This window comes from Salvelinus namaycush, chromosome 42 (genome assembly GCF_016432855.1).
Source record: "Salvelinus namaycush isolate Seneca chromosome 42, SaNama_1.0, whole genome shotgun sequence".
In the NCBI taxonomy this organism is placed as follows: Eukaryota; Metazoa; Chordata; class Actinopteri; order Salmoniformes; family Salmonidae; genus Salvelinus; species Salvelinus namaycush.
Window position 1 is genome coordinate 13,134,020 of NC_052348.1, and position 16,788 is coordinate 13,150,807.

Genomic DNA, 16,788 nt, shown 5'->3' on the forward strand with positions numbered 1-16,788 from the left:
AAAGGTAATACAGTAACAATGTTGCTAGAAAAGAACACACCAAGTGACCGAATAACTATGTAAGTACTAATAGAAATGCTATTGTTTCATGTAAAGAAATATGATTGGCCTTTAGAAATGTCACTCAATTATTGGGTCCAAATCAAATCCAATCCTGGCCAGGGGTTTTGCAGGACTGTCTTGTTGCTTAGCAGCCCCAGACCCAAACATACGTTGTTATACAAAGTATAGTTCTTTGTTTCTAAAGGCACATGCATTTAGCCCTAAAATAATGTACTCATGACAAATTGTGATTTTATTCATTCTAAATAGTAGGCTATTTATTCTCATTCCATACACAGCACTGCAAACACTCATCCTGAATAGAAATTACTCAGAAAACGAACAAAAACTAATATAAACCTTTGGAGAAAAAAGTGTTTTGCTGAGCCATATAGTATTTGCTGAGCCAATTATAGTTTACTGCTGTAGAAATAAATATTGAAATGTTTTTTTTCACTCGTTTAATAATGATGGAATGTACCGCATCTTGATTATATTCTATTGTATTCTATATTGTACAATTCTAAGACGTGAAATTGTCTTTTACCAAAGTGATTCAACCCTACACATTCGACTATGCTGTATTTTCCAGAGGTGCATGCCACAGTGTCTGTGACGCCATGATTTCTAATGTAATCTGAGTCTCCAACAAATGAGAATGTGAGATTTTGGGGGAACAGCAAGAACAAGATGGCTGGCCCGGGACAAGGAAAGTGTTTGGCTTCTTTTCCATAAACGAGGCATTTCGTTGATAGTTTTCAGTTTCATTAGTAAATGTTTAGGCTACAAATTAGTTTTGTAACTATATATTTGTTGTTGTTGATATACCTACTTTTGCAATAGTTTGATCTAGAACTACGCAAACTTTAGTTGTGTTATTTTTCTTTCTTAATAAGCAATTGACGTTTCGAAGTATATTTGTTGTGAAGAGGAACATATACAAATAATCAAAATTAGTTAATCTGTGGTTTCCCGAAATTGTTTTGCAGAGTTTGAACTTTGGCAACTTTCTTACATATTTTAATATGTGCGTAAACATTTCCTTTCTGATATGTGCGTCAAGCGGGACATAAACATAGCACTTGTTAGTGGCTAGATACATAATTGATTTGAACGCTTCGTAAATGTAGTTAGTCTGGCCTTTAAAAGCTTTTCAGTGAATTGGACTAACAATGAGCTCGACTCGGGTGAGATCACAACAACCGCAGCAGAATCAGGCTGGCAGGTCCGCCACGGGCGCAGCGGTTATGTCCTTGCCGCACAGATTGGACACAAGCGAGGGGATTGAGATGGAGAACATACAGCACCAGGACTTGGGTCTCGGGGGAGCCATAGGCACACCATCACCCCCCTCAAGACAAGCCTGGAGTCGGGACAACCCGGGGTTCGAACCGGAGGATGAGATGATGGGGGCCGATTGGCCTCCGGCTAGCCCGGGGAGAAGATCAGTGTCCACGGGCTCCAGCAGTAGCTGCAGCAGCGGGTTGGGAAGTTATACCGCCGGAGGGAGCAGCACCCGCATCCACCGTGGATTATACCCGACCCCGACAGTGGATGCCCTGCAGCAAGACAGACATGACATCAAAAGCTGTGGGAAGAGGATACTGGAGAAAATAAGAGGTTAGTGTCACTTACGTTTCCTCCTTGTATGAAGAACACTACAGCTGCCAAGAGGTCTGGACCTTTATGACACAGGAGGTAGTGCACTTGCCCTTTAACTTGTAGAGACCTGGGTCATTGGCTCAAACACCTCTCTGGCCATTCTTCCACACTGTTCCATACACCACTTAGGTCAACACACACCTGTAGATGCCCTCCTTGGTAATGCACTGGCATCTCAAGCCGAGCATTGATGGTTAAGGAAGGATACTAATGTGGGTGTTGAAATTGTTTTTCCCCCAGTTCTATGGGGTACTCAGCTGATGGAGGACAGTGACAGCAGCAGAGAGAGGTACCTGAGGAACGTCCTGAGAGAAATGGTCACCTACGTCATCTTCCTCATCACACTGTGTATCTGTAAGTACCACACACAAACACACACTCACGCACACACACACAAACACACATACACACACACACACACGGAGGCTCCGCATGAGGAGGCTACAACAGACTTCTTCCGTCACGACGTACCTCTAAGGCCCTTCTGCTAGCTTGCTAGCCCTGATCCGCTAGCTGTCTGAATCGCCGTGTCTCCAGCCAGATTAACTACTCACTGGACCCCTATGATCACTCGGCTACGCGTGCCTCTCCCTAATGTCAATATGCCTTGTCCATTGCTGTTCTGGTTAGTGATTATTGTCTTATTTCACTGTAGAGCCTCTAGCCCTGCTCAATATGCCTTAGCTAACCCTTCAGTTCCAACTCCCACACATGCGGTGACAACACCTGGTTTAAATTATGCTTCTAGAGACAATATCTCTCTCATCGTCACTCTATGCCTAGGTTTACCTCCACTGTATTCCCATCCTACCATACCTTTGTCTGTACATTATGCCTTGAATCTATTCTATCGCGCCCAGAAACCTGCTCCTTTTACTCTCTGTTCCGAAAGTACTAGACGACCAGTTCTTATAGCCTTTAGCCGTACCCTTATCCTACTCCTCCTCTGTTCCTCTGGTGATGTAGAGGTTAATCCAGGCCTAGCTCCACTCCCATTCCCCAGGCGCTCTCATTTGTTGACTTCTGTAACCGTAAAAGCCTTGGTTTCATGCATGTTAACATTAGAAGCCTCCTCCCCAAGTTTGTTTTATTCACTGCCTTAGCACACTCTGCCAACCCGGATGTCCTAGCCGTGTCTGAATCCTGGCTTAGGTTGACCACCAAAAACCCTGACATTTTCATCCCTAACTATAACATTTTCCAACAAGATAGAACTGCCAAAGGGGGCGGAGTGGTAATCTACTGCAGAGATAGCCTGCAGAGTTCTGTCATACTATCCAGGTCTGTGCCCAAACAATTCGAGCTTCTACTTCTAAAAATCACCTTTCCAGAAACAAGTCTCTCACCGTTGCCGCTTGCTATAGACCACCCTCTGCCCCTAGCTGTGCCCTGGACACCATATGTGAATTGATTGCCCCCCATCTATCTTCAGAGCTCGTGCTGCTAGGTGACCTAAACTGAGACATGCTTAACACCCCGGCCATCCTACAATCTAAACTTGATGCCCTCAATCTCACACAAATTATCAAAGAACTTACCAGGTACAACCCCAAATCTGTAAACACGGGAACCCTCATAGATATCATCCTAACCAACTTGCCCTCCAAATACACCTCTGCTGTTTTCAAACAAGATCTCAGCGATCACTGCCTCATTGCCTGCATCCGTAATGGGTCTGCGGTCAAACGACCACCCCTCATCACTGTCAAACGCTCCCTAAAACACTTCAGCGAGCAAGCCATTCTAATCGACCTGGCCTGGGTATCCTGGAAGGATATTGACCTCATCCCATCAGTTGAGGATGCCTTTTTATTCTTTAAAAGTGCCTTCCTCACCATCGTAAATAAGCATGCCCCATTCAAAAAATTTAGAACCAGGAACAGATATAGCCCTTGGTTCACTCCAGACCTAACTGCCCTTGACCAGCACAAAAACATCCTGTGGCGTACTGCATTAGCATCAAATAGCCCCCGTGATATGCAACCTTTCAGGGAAGTTAGGAACCAATATACACAAGCAGTTAGGAAAGCAAAGGCTAGCTTTTTCAAGCAGAAATTTGCATCCTGTAGCACACACTCAAAAAAGTTCTGGGACACTGTAAAGTCCATGTAGAATAAGAGCACCTCCTCCCAGCTGCCCACTGCTCTGAGGCTAGGAAACACCGTCACCACCGATAAATCCACTATATTTGAGAATTTCCATAAGCATTTTTCTACGGCTGGCCATGCTTTCAACCTGGCTACCCCGACCCCGGTCAACTGCCCTGCACCCCCCACAGCAACTCGCCCAAGCCTCTCCCATTTCTCCTTCACCCAATTCCAGATAGCTGATGTTCTGAAAGAGCTGCAAAATCTGGACCCCTACAAATCAGCCGGGCTAGACAATCTGGACCCTTTCTTTCCAAAATTATCTGCCGAAATTGTTGCAACCCCTATTACTAGCCTGTTCAACCTCTCTAACCTCTCTAAAGCTGCCGTGGTCATCAATCTTTTCAAAGGGGGAGACACTCTAGACCCAAACTGTTACAGACCTATAGGCTACCCTGCCTTTCTAAGGTCTTCGAAAGCCAAGTTAATAAACAGATTACCGACCATTTCGAATCCCACCGTACCTTCTCCGCTATGCAATCTGGCTTCCGAGCTGGTCATGGGTGCAACTCAGCCACGCTCAAGGTACTAAACAATATCATAACTGCCATCGATAAGAGACAATACTGTGCAGCCGTATTCATCGACCTGGCCAAGGCTTTCGACTCTGTCAATCACCACATTCTTATCGGCAGACTCAACAGCCTTGGTTTCTCAAATGACTGCCTCGCCTGGTTCCCCAACTACTTCTCTGATAGAGTTCAGTGTGTCAAATCGGAGGGCCTGTTGTCCGGACCTCTGGCAGTCTCTATGGGGATGCCACAGGGTTCAATTCCCGGGCCGACTCTCTTCTCTGTATACATCAATGATGTCGCACTTGCTGCTGGTGATTCTCTGATTCACCTCTACGCAGACGACACCATTCTGTATACTTCTGGCCCTTCTTTGGACACTGTGTTAACAAACCTCCAGACGAGCTTCAATGCCATACAACTCTCCTTCCGTGGCCTGTCATACCTGTGGTATACGGTCTGATATACCACGTCTGTCAGCCAATCAGCATTCAGGGCTCGAACCACCCAGTTTATGAACCAGAATAACTATAGGATAGGCAAACCAATATAATTACATTGTAATAAGGTAGTAGTAAAAGTACATACACCTATCAAGTATAGCACTTTTGTGCTCTCGCATTTGTATTTTCTTGAAAACATATTGAAGTGGTATTACTATGTAACTGCTGCTCTTAGCTTGGACTAATACTGACATCTGTCCATGTGGATACTTTTACCCGCTGACCAGCTTTTCTCGCGGAAAAGTAATTTTCCAATCTCCTTAGGTCTGATAAACAACTCTGGCAGCGTATCAGGAAAGCTCCCTCAAGCCAGGAACTTCCATTAAAGTTTAGTCACTATTATCGTACGTTTGGGAATAGGATTGTGGGAAGATGATGAAAGTTCCAGAATACAGCACAAGCGAGAGTCAGAATGCTATTAATCTAGTTTCACCACTCCTTATACCACGGCTGCTGAGAGGGAAAGTGTTCCTGTGCCAGAATGGGGTTTTGGGTGGATCAGGAAGTCATTTCCTGGCTGGATAGATGGAGCTAGATCAGCCAGTTTCTCAGCCAGGTGGGAGTCAATGAAATAGAGGCTTGGAAAATAGCATCTATATAAGCCATATGGGCTATATGTGTGTATGTTGGACTGTTTATGTATATTTATCTAGATATAGCTTATATATGGACCTGGATGCAGTCCAACAGAGCATATAAGAAAATACTACAATGGAATGCTGAATAAGTCGGGTTGGACGATACTTTTCTTATCAATCATCATGAAAAACGTATACTTAAAAACTTGAAATCAACCAATCCTCCATCTTTAAAATACCACAATCAAATCAAATCAAATTTTATTTGTCACATGCGCCAAATACAACAGGTGTAGTAGACCTTACAGTGAAATGCTTACTTACAAGCCCTTGACCAACAATGCAGTTTTAAGAAAAATAATTGTTATGTAAAAAAAAATAGCAAAGTTTAAAAAAAAGTAACAAATAATTAAAGAGCAGCAGTAAAATAACAATAGCGAGGCTATATACAGGGGGTACCGGTAAAGAGTCAATGTGCGGGGGCACCGGTTAGTCGAGGTAATTGTGGTAATATGTACATGTAGGTAGAGTTAAAGTGACTATGCATAGATAATAAACAGAGAGTAGCAACAGTGTAAAGGGGGGGGGGGGGGGGGGGGCAATGCAAATAGTTTGGGTGGCCATTTGATTAGATGTTCAGGAGTCTTATTGCTTGGGGGTAGAAGCTGTTAAGAAGCCTTTTGGACCTAGACTTGGCGCTCCAGTACCGCTTGCCGTGCAGTAGCAGAGAGAACAGTCTATGACTAGGGTGGCTGGAGTCTTTGACAATTTTTAGGGCCTTCCTCTGACACCGTCTGGTATGGAGGTCCTGGATGGCAGGGAGCTCGGACCCAGTGATCTACTGGGCCGTACACATTACCCTCTGTAGTGCTTTGCGGTCGGGGGCCGAGCAGTTGCCATACCAGGCAGTGATGCAACCAGTCAGGATGCTCTTGATGGTGCAGCTGTAGAACTTTTTGAGGATCTGAGGACCCATGCCAAGTCTTTTCAGTCTCCTGAGTGGGAATAGGTTTTGTCGTGACTGTCTTGGTGTGTTTGGACCAAGATAGTTTGTTGGTGATGTAGACACCAAGGAACTTGAAGCTCTCAAATTGCTCCACTACAGCTCCGTCGATGAGAATGGGGGCGTGCTCAGTCCTCCTTTTCCCGTAGTCCACAATCATCTCCTTTGTCTTGATCACATTGAGGGAGAGGTTGTTGTCCTGGCATAACACGGCCAGGTCTCTGACCTCCTCCCTATAGGCTGTCTCATCGTAGTCGGTGATCAGGCCTACCATGGTTGTGTCATCCTTAAACTTAATGATGGTGTTAGAGTCGTGCCTGGCCATGCAGTCATGAGTGAACAGAGAGTACAGGAGGGGACTCAGCACGCACCCCTGAGGGGCCCCCGTGTTGAGGATCAGCGTGGCGGATGTGGATCAGCGTGGATGCTACCTACCCTTACCACCTGTGGGCGGTCTGTCAGGAAGTCCAGGATCCAGTTGCACAGGGAGGTTTTTAGTCCCAGGGTCCTTAGCTTAGTGATGAGCTTTGAGGGCAATATGGTGTTGAACGCTGAGCTGTAGTCAATGAATAGCATTCTCACCTAGGTGTTCCTTTTGTCCAGGTGGGAAAAGACAGTGTGGAGTGCAATAGAGATTGCATCATATGTGGATCTGTTGGGGCAGTATGCAAATTGAAGTGGTCTAGGGTTTCTGGGATAATGGGATAATGGTGTTGATGTGAGCCATGACCAGCCTTTCAAAGCACTTCATGGCTACAGACGTGGGTGCTACGGGTCGGTAGTCATTCAGGCAGGTTACCTTAGTGTTCTTGGGCACAACGACTATGGTGGTCTGCTTGAAACATGTTGATATTACAGACTCAGTCAGGGACAGGTTGAAAATGTCAGTGAAGACACTTGCCAGTTGGTCAATGCATGCTCGGAGTACACGTCGTGGTAATCCGTCTGGCCTTGTGAATGTTAACCTGTTTAAAGATCTTACTCACATCGGCTATGGAGAGCGTGATCACACAGTCGTCTGGAACAGCTGGTGCTCTCATGAATGTTTCAGTGTTACTTGCCTCGAAGCGAGCATAGAAGTAATTTAGCTCATTTGGTAGGCTCGTGTCACTGGGCAGCTCGCGGCTGTGCTTCCCTTTGTAGTCTGTGATAGTTTGCAAGCCCTGCCACATCCGACGAGCGTCAGATCCGGTGTAGTACGATTCATTGTTAGTCCTGTATTGACTATGGAACGCTGAATACGTTTTATCCCTGTGACTTTGCTGCTTGTGGAAGTGTAAGCCTATTCCCTGTGCATGGGAGCTGGTTGACCAGATTCAAGTATACACAGATGTTTGGGGTTGCAACTGCTCTCCTGGCACCAATGACATGGATGTCAATTAAGGCAGCCCTATTCAGAGGTGTTGGGTTAAATGCGGAAGACACATTTCAGTTGAATGCATTCAGTTGTGCAACTGACTAGCTATCCCCTTTCCCCTATACGTTTTCTGTTTTCAGTGGCATCTTAAACAGGTCTTGGCCTCAGTGCGGTAGGCCAGGATTTGGTAGCTGATGCTAACATGAAGTCTCAGCTTGCAGTATAATACTGGCTCTCACTGTACCTGTTGGACCACTCAGAGAGAGAAACACATGATCAACACAAAGATGTAGTTCACAATATTGTTGTATACATTTCTTAGAAGTGTAAGCCATTGGGGGGGGTTGTTTTAAGAATGTCATACCATGGACCATTTAGCTATTTTATTTAAAATTTTAGGACCCCTTTAGGTATCCCCCCCAAATATATATATATATATATATATTGAATTTGTCCTTTACTACTATAGCCCATAGAAACGCATTGAATAACACATTCATAAATGGCAAAAAAGACAGTCAAAAAATGTATCATAAGTTTTGGAAGTGTCTGTCCTATATCTTGGACATATACGAAAGCTCAGGCAATGTTTTAGTTTTTTTTACACATATTTAACCCCTTACGTTTGTTGGAACAAAACTACCTCCATACTTTCATTTGTATGGGTTACCTTTAGACGAGTCCCATGACACTTGTCATAGAGCAAAACCAAGAAAGCCATCATGTTCGTGAGATTCTTACCTTTCTATAGAGTGGTCATATTAGTTTATAGGCCAAACCGTTCAGACGCTACAGACGTTTTCTTGAGATGAACTTTTTTAGGGATGTCTCCTGGTCAGACAAACAGAGCTCTAGCTCTGCCACTTTCCACCTCAGATGCGGAAGACCGCCACAGGCGGATGCGGTGGATTGAGACATAGCCCATGCAAAAAAACAGATATCTCGAGCTTAAAGGAAAATTCCACCCCAAAAATGTTGGTATTCTTTGGTATTTGTTTGATTAGTCGATTGTTGACATCGTCCCAAAATGTTTTGCTTGTCAGCAATCAAGTTTTCAAGATATGTAACTTTCAAAATACAAAAATCATCCCATCATATGACTTAAAATACAGCATCATATGATGCAAAATGCATTATACGGGGATGATTTCTGTATTTTGAAAGTTACATATCTTGAAAACTTTATTGCTGACAAGTAAAATATTTCGGGACTATGTCAACAATGGACAAATGAAACAAATACCAAAAGATAGTTTCTGGGTGGAGTTTTCTTTTAAACTGATGGATTTTGATGGGGATTTTTAAAATTATGTTACTTAGATTGATGCACCGGTGTGTCAATAGACTCTATGGGGGTAAACACAATATAGGCTATTACAACTGTAGCATGACAGTAACATATAGTATAACATTAATGCCGTTATTCATTATTTTAAACATTGGTAATGTATACAAGCATGTATGAAATAAACAGTTATTAGAAAATGCTGAATAGGTATACTAAAAACACAAAAGAAAATTCACCATAATATCATCCAGAGAAACTCTTACAGTATCTTGTGTTGTGTAGTGACCTATGGGATGGTGGGCTCCAACATGTACTACTACACCAAGGTGATGTCCCAGCTCTTCCTGGATACACCACTGTCCCCGGGGGACACAGCCACATTCAGAAGCCTCTCAACTATGGGTGAATTCTGGAAGGTAATAAGTCAATTCCCCGGTTTGCGATGCAGTGGTTTAATCTCCTGCTTTGTGCTTTTTGTCTGATTGGAAAATAGAGCTTGGTGCTTAGTTATGGTATAACAAAGATGTCAATGCATTTACTTTTGCCCATCCCCAGTTACTCTATTAATACAAAAGTATGTGGACACCCCTTCAAATTAGTGGATTTGTCTATTTCAGCCACATCCAGTGCTGACAGGTGTAAAATATCGAGCACACAGCCATGCATTCTCCATTAAAAAAACATTGGCAGTAGATTGGCCTTACTGAAGAGCTCAGTGACTTTCAACGTGGCACCGTCATAGGATGCCACCTTTCCAACAAGTCAGTTTATCAAATTTCTGCCCTGCTAGAGCGGTCCCGGTCAACTGTAACTGCAGTTATTGTGAAGTGGAAACGTCTAGCAGCAACAACGGCTCAGCCGCAAAGTGGTAGGCCACACAAGCTCACAGAACAGGACCCCCAAGTGCTGAAGCGCGTATTGCTTAAAAATCGTCTCACTAATGAGTTCCAAACTGCCTCTGGAAGCAACGTCAGCACAACAACTGTTCGCCAGGGCTTCATGAAATGGGTTTCTATGCCCAAGCAGCCGCACACAAGCGGTGTAAAGCTCGCCGCAATTGGACTCTGGAGCAGTGGAAACGCGTTCTCTAGAGTTATGAATCATGCTTCACCATCTGGCAGTCCGACGGATGAATCTGGGTTTGGCGGATGCATAGTGCCAACTGTCAAGTTTGGTGGAGGAGGAATAATGGTCTGGGGCTGTTTTTCATGGTTTGGGCTAGGCCCCTTAGTTCCAGTGAAGGGAAATCTTAACGCTACAGCATATAATGACATTCTAGACGTTTCTGTGCTTCCAACTTTGTGGCAACGGTTTAGGGAAGAACCTTTACTGTTTCAGCATGACAATGCCTGCGTGCACAAACCAAGGTCCATACAGAAATGCTTTGTCGAGATCGGTGTGGAGGAACTTGACTGGCCTGCACAGAACCCTGACCTCAACCCCTTCGAACACCTTTGGGATGAATTGGAACACCGACTGCGAGCCAGGCATAATCACCCAACATCAGTGCCCAACCTCACTAATGCTCTTGTGGCTGAATAGAAGCAAGTCTCTGCAGCAGTTCCAACATGTAGAGGAAAGCCTTCCCAGAAGCTTTTCCTCTACAACTCTGTATTAATGCTCAGGATTTTGGAATGAGATATTCGACGAGTAGGTGTCCACATACTTTTTGTTGTGTAGTGTATATGAAGCATAAAACCTAAGCAGCACACACTTAAAAGTATTTAGTTCAAATCACATTAATTAACACCAAATAGAACAATGGAGCATTTACATGAATCTAGTTAGAACCTAACAGACCACCAGAGCTTTCAGTTGAAATTCTCTCTCCACCATGCAGTTCACAGAGGGTCCCTTCCTGAACGGGATGTATTGGGAAGTGTGGTACAACAACAAGAGTCTCCCTGAGAACCACAGTATGATCTACTATGAGAACCTGCTACTGGGGGTGCCCCGCCTCCGCCAGGTCAAAGTTCGCAACGAATCCTGCTCCGTGCACGAGGACCTTAGGGACGAGGTGCAGGACTGCTACAACATGTACACCCCTAGCAACGAGGACAGCGCCCCCTTTGGCCCCATGAACGGAACTGCGTACGTCTACTAAACTACTATGCACTACTGTTAGATGTACAGTATAGTTAAATGGTAACGTATAAGAAAGCAACCATAAAGCTACAATTGGTTGTAATGCTAGAGACTAAACCAAAGCACTAGTTAAAACATGTGCTCTAGTGTTAACTGAAAGCACATTATGGATGCTGTCCACCAGATAAAAGTATGGCGTATAACGTCACTCACCAATAGCCACCAGTGAATACCAGGCCAAACTGTTTCACTGTGGCTCTATGATGAGTCTGACTGAGTCTGTCTGTCTTTCCACCAGGTGGATGTACACAGAGGAGAACAGCCTGAATGGGAGTAGTTACTGGGGCCAGGTGGCTACCTACGGTGGAGGGGGGTACTACCAGGACCTGGCCCGTTCCAGAGATGAGTCAGCCGGCTTGCTACGCTCCCTAAAACACCAGCTGTGGCTGGACAGAGGAACCAGAGCCGTCTTCCTGGACTTCTCCGTCTACAACGGCAACATCAACCTCTTCTGTATTGCCAGGTACAGAGCCCAGAGTTATTACATACGTATTACATGTTACTTAGGACTGTTTCACACTGGTTATATAGGTGATACATAGGTTCAATTCAGGCTCTCAAGACATCCATGGTTGGGATCAATGACTCATGCAATCCAATGGGAGTTCTCTAGTTACCATCCTCATCCACAATCTGGTGTCGTTGAACCTCGATTTTCACCCTAGAGGCTGAATACTGAATATCTCTTGTTCATTCAGTTTAACCTGTCTGCTTAACTGCGGGGATAAATACATTTGAATTGAATTGAATGTTTCAGGTTGGTGGTGGAGTTCCCCGCTACAGGAGGCGTAGTCACTTCCTGGCAGTTTCAGACGGTGCGTCTGATTCGCTACGTGTCCAGCTGGGACTACTTTGTCGGGGTGTGTGAGGTGGCCTTCTGCCTCTTCATCCTGTACTACGTGGTGGAGGAGGCCCTGGAGATACGCATCCACCGCCTGCGCTACTTCAAGAGCGTGTGGAACTGCCTGGACGTCCTCATCGTTGTGGTACGTAATTCAAGATGGCTGCCCTAGCAGGGAGTAGGAAGGGATGGAGTCTCCCTGAAACACCCAAGTAAAGAAGGGCTCTGTTCCAGTATCCACACTACCATACTACTTAGAATGAGTTAGTGCAATGAACATGCATTCTAAGTGGTAGGCTAGGATAGACATTGGAACAAAGGGAAGAGGTTTGTGATCCCAATATTGTTGTGTTGAGATTCCAAATATCCCCCTCCTCTTTTTCCAGTTGAGTGTTTCTGCCATAATCATCAACATCACCAGAACGTCCGTGGTGAGCAATCGTCTCAAAGACCTTCTGGAGAACCACAGCGCCCACCCCAGCTTCGAGCCTCTGGCACACCTCCAGGTTACGTTCAACAACATGGCCGCAGTCATCGTCCTCTTCTCCTGGGTGAAGGTAAGAATGGCTTTATGGTAGATTGACATGCTGAATGTAGCAATTGAGTGGGAATTGACCAGGAGCAGAACTTGAACCAGACACTCTGCAGTTGGTTACAGGATGAGGGTACTACTACCTGTGCCATAAAGGTCCAGACCTGTTGGCAGAAGCCAAAGTATGCTCCCATAAAGGGAGACTATATTAGCATGATTTTAATAGAAATAAAAAAAGACATAGAATTGATATAACGTTATTCAAAGACACTTGAATTCTAACCTGGTTTCTGCTCATCTATCCTCTTCAGCTCTTCAAGTTCATCAACTTCAACAAGACCATGAGCCAGCTGTCCACCACCATGTCTCGCTGTGCCAAGGACCTCATCGGCTTCGCCATCATGTTCTTCATCATCTTCCTGGCCTACGCTCAACTGGCCTACTTGGTGTTTGGCACCCAGGTCAACGACTTCAGTACCTTCCAAGCCTGCATGTAAGTAACATTGGTTTGATTGGAATCAACCCAGGTTCCAAGATTCTCAGTTCTTAAGGTTCTCAGTAGACAACCAGGGCTCCCAGATTGATTTGAATTTTGTTTGGAATTTGACCCATTGGAACTATAATGGTAACGCACCCCTATAGCTTCATCTTATCCTCTTCATAGCTTCTTCTTCTTGTCTTCTTTTCCATGTAGTTTTACCCAGTTCCGCATCATCCTGGGAGACTTTGAGTTCTCAGAGATAGAGGAGGCTAACCCAGTCCTGGGACCCATCTACTTCATCACCTTTGTCTTCTTCATCTTCTTCATCCTCATGGTGAGTTTTGATATACTACCATTGATAAATGTGTGGGTATATTGATATACATTTATATTGTAATATTTGATCTACATTATCTCGAGAGATTAAAGTTTGCTCTGACTGTCTTTTGTCTCCCTGTAGAATATGTTCCTGGCCATCATCAATGACACCTACTCGGAGGTGAAGGCAGACATGTCCCAGCAGAGGTCTGAGATGGAGATGACGGACCTCATTAAAAAGGTACGGGACCCAAATGGTATGTGGGGTTATTTGTTCTAGTAGGTGTATGTGATCCCTTAACGCGTCATTGTAGCTGAGTATTTCAAACAACTGCAAGCTGACTTGTAGGTGACTGATATTTAAGATTCTATGAAGTAAAGACTTCAATTGAAAAGGAGGCTCAAGTTAATGTAAGTTTACATTACTGTTGAATATTATCAACATGTACTGAATAACTGCTAAATGCAGAATGAAAATGGCAACAACATTCACCTCATTGATAGGTGTCCTTGAGTTTGTCTGAGTGTTGGTTGTTCCTCTCCCTGCAGGGCTGTAACAAAGCCTTGATGAAGCTGAGACTGAAGAAGACCACTGTGGATGACATCTCAGACAGTCTGCGCCAGGCCGGTGGGAAACTGAACTTCGGCGAGCTCCGCCAGGACCTCAAAGGGTGACCGCTGCAGTGCCTGAAACCGAACTGGGGTTTCACTGACTAATTCAATAACATACACTATTTAATTAATTTATACATACATACGAAGAAAGACATCAAGACACACGTGACATGTAATAGTACAACTAAATGTGTTGTTGTTTGTGTGTTTAGAAAGGGCCACACGGATGTGGAGATTGAGGCCATATTTGCCAAGTATGACCACGGTGGGGACCAGGAGCTGACTGAGCACGAACACCAGCAGATGAGGGACGACCTGGAGAAAGAGAGAGTGAGTGGACGCACACAGACACACACACACACACACACAGGGCAACGAGCTGCACACACACACACACGTTTGCAGATGTTCAGTGTGTCTCTGCACATATGGCCAGGAGGACTTGGATCTGGAGCGCAGCTCGTTGCCCAGACCCACCAGTGGGCGGAGCTTCCCCCGTAGCCATGACGACTCAGAGGAGGATGATGACGAGGACAGCGGGCACAGCTCCCGTCGCCGCGGCAGCAGCTCAGGAGGCGTGCCCTACGAAGAGTTTCAAGTGTAGGTCGAGTTCTATTACCAGCCAAGTTGAAGTATTGGGCTTTTGAAAGGTCCTCTGTGTGTTTCCGACAGAGGATGTGCCTGATATTTAAATGTTTTAAATCATGTGTCGTAACTATGGATATAGCATGCTATTTAAACGTGTTATTGACATTATTGTTCTGTTCTATTCCAGGCTGGTGCGTCGTGTTGACCGGATGGAGCACTCCATAGGTAGTATAGTGTCTAAGATCGATGCAGTGATTGTGAAGCTGGAGGCCATGGAGAGAGCTAAGCTCAAGAGGAGAGACGTGCTGGGAAAACTGCTGGAGGGGGTGCTGGAGGTGAGACGGAATGTACATACACACACACATGCCCATCTCGCCCACACCAAACACTTTTTAAAATCTTTCCTTCCCCTCTCTTTCTGTCCATCTCTCTCGATCCAACATCTCCCTTCTCCCTTTTGTCCCCCCCTCTCTCAGACTTTTAGACTATTTATCTTTATGTTAGTGTATTATGTCTGTTTGTAACAGTGTGTTATATGTGAAAATGTTTAAGGACTCTTGGAAGATTAGTCCAAATGAGGACTAAAAGATACTAATAAAATCAAATCTCTCCCCCTCCCCCAGGATGAGAGGCAGGGTCGGGACATGGACGTCCAGAGAGAGCAGATGGAGCGGCTGGTGAGGGAGGAGCTAGAGCGCTGGGAGTCTGACGACACTGTCTCACAGGTCAGCCACCACCAGCCCACCACTGCCATTGGTCCAGGAGCCCAACCACGCCCCCGCAGCGCCCGCCCCTCCTCCTCCCTGTCTACTGACGGGGTGGACGCTGGGGGTAATGGGAGTGGCCACGTGTAAAACCCCGCCCACCAGAAAGTTACACGGTAACGAGAAAGGGACATTCTAGTATTTTTACAGGTTCTAAGCGCCGAATCCTTACTTGAGATGTGTGCATGCAATTAGAATTTTCTGAAAATGTTCCCATTGACCTCAATGGAAGATTATCGTGGAAGTCCGAGTCACGCAATCAAATTTTAAGTAAGGATTTGGACCTATCGGAGAGCAACCAAAATGGCTAAGGGTAACTTTAAGAGACATTTTAGTGAGGTTCGAGATTGTATTCATTGGTTGCGGCACAATAGGTTGTCGCACAAATGAAGATATCCTTGTGTAAATGTCCTTTCTGGTTGTGTTCTACATTATATACCAGTACACAGTCCCAACATCATCCCTCTGTATTTGTTTGAAATCTTTACATATGATACCACAATGGCAAAGTCACGTGCACAGCACCTCAGCTATCCAAGAGTGTGAGTGAAACGCACCCAATAGACTCATATGGTCTGAAAACAGTCCTACGTACTCCATCTATAAGATGGTACATGCTTTAAGGCAAGCAAAATATGACCTGATGCATTTACAAAGCTTACAGTGCAAGCACAAGTACACGATTGTAGTGTTTAAAATGAAGGGCGAATACAATGAAGAATTAGGGTACATGAAGATGCTGGACACAATGAAGGGTATATGAAGGTTTTGATTATATTGGAGATATTACATGTGATGTAAATGAATTAGCCTCTAAGCTATTTCCATTTTGTTTATATTCTAAGAATACACGGCATATCATTGCTTTTCCTGTGCGGGTACGTAGCTCAAGGGCTTTTGGTTTTGATTACACCGTATATGCACGCACGCACATCTTGATATTCCACAGGGAAAAAATTGTCTCGATCGTTCATTTGCTTTTAATATAGTTACAAGTGTGGCTCATCCTGTCATAATTACTCATCTATATCACTTTGTAATGACTTACAAAACACCCTTCTTATAAACGTATAATATGATACATATTGTAACTTGAAACAAACTTCGATTCGGAGTGCATCTAGGGTCATGTGATCCTCGTGTGTATTATTATGTACGGTGCCTTGCAGTATTTTCTAGTCTTATTATTTTGTACGATTTTTGTGGTTACATACTGTATATCAAAGGTGTGAAAAATAAATCAAGTGTGTTGTGATGCTAAAACGATGAAGTGGTTGGTGTGTGTTAAAAAATCGTAAATTTAATCCGGGTCGTTTGATTCGTTTGAACACACCGATAGTGACTCTAAACCTTGAATATAAGGTGTCCGTAATGGACCTGTCGTGTACATTGAACCGGGTTTGATTGGAGTT

The 16,788-nt window shown here is 44.6% G+C and overlaps 1 protein-coding gene across 2 annotated transcripts; it reads left to right on the plus strand.

Moving 5' to 3' along the window:
- Nucleotides 1-701: 701 nt before the first annotated feature.
- Nucleotides 702-16,642, plus strand: LOC120035028 (polycystin-2-like). 2 transcript variants are annotated; one of them, XM_038981778.1, is made up of 15 exons: nucleotides 702-1,662; nucleotides 1,945-2,058; nucleotides 9,375-9,508; nucleotides 10,933-11,183; nucleotides 11,476-11,700; nucleotides 11,995-12,223; nucleotides 12,465-12,635; nucleotides 12,922-13,103; nucleotides 13,305-13,425; nucleotides 13,552-13,650; nucleotides 13,959-14,080; nucleotides 14,237-14,354; nucleotides 14,461-14,624; nucleotides 14,800-14,947; nucleotides 15,236-16,642. In XM_038981778.1, the coding sequence occupies exons 1-15, from the start codon at nucleotides 1,215-1,217 to the stop codon at nucleotides 15,464-15,466; spliced, it is 2,757 nt and encodes a 918-aa protein (XP_038837706.1). In that variant the 5' UTR covers nucleotides 702-1,214; the 3' UTR covers nucleotides 15,467-16,642. The 2 variants fall into 2 exon arrangements, with proteins under 2 accessions (XP_038837706.1, XP_038837707.1); XM_038981779.1 differs by having other exon boundaries at nucleotides 14,464-14,624.
- Nucleotides 16,643-16,788: the final 146 nt, after the last annotated feature.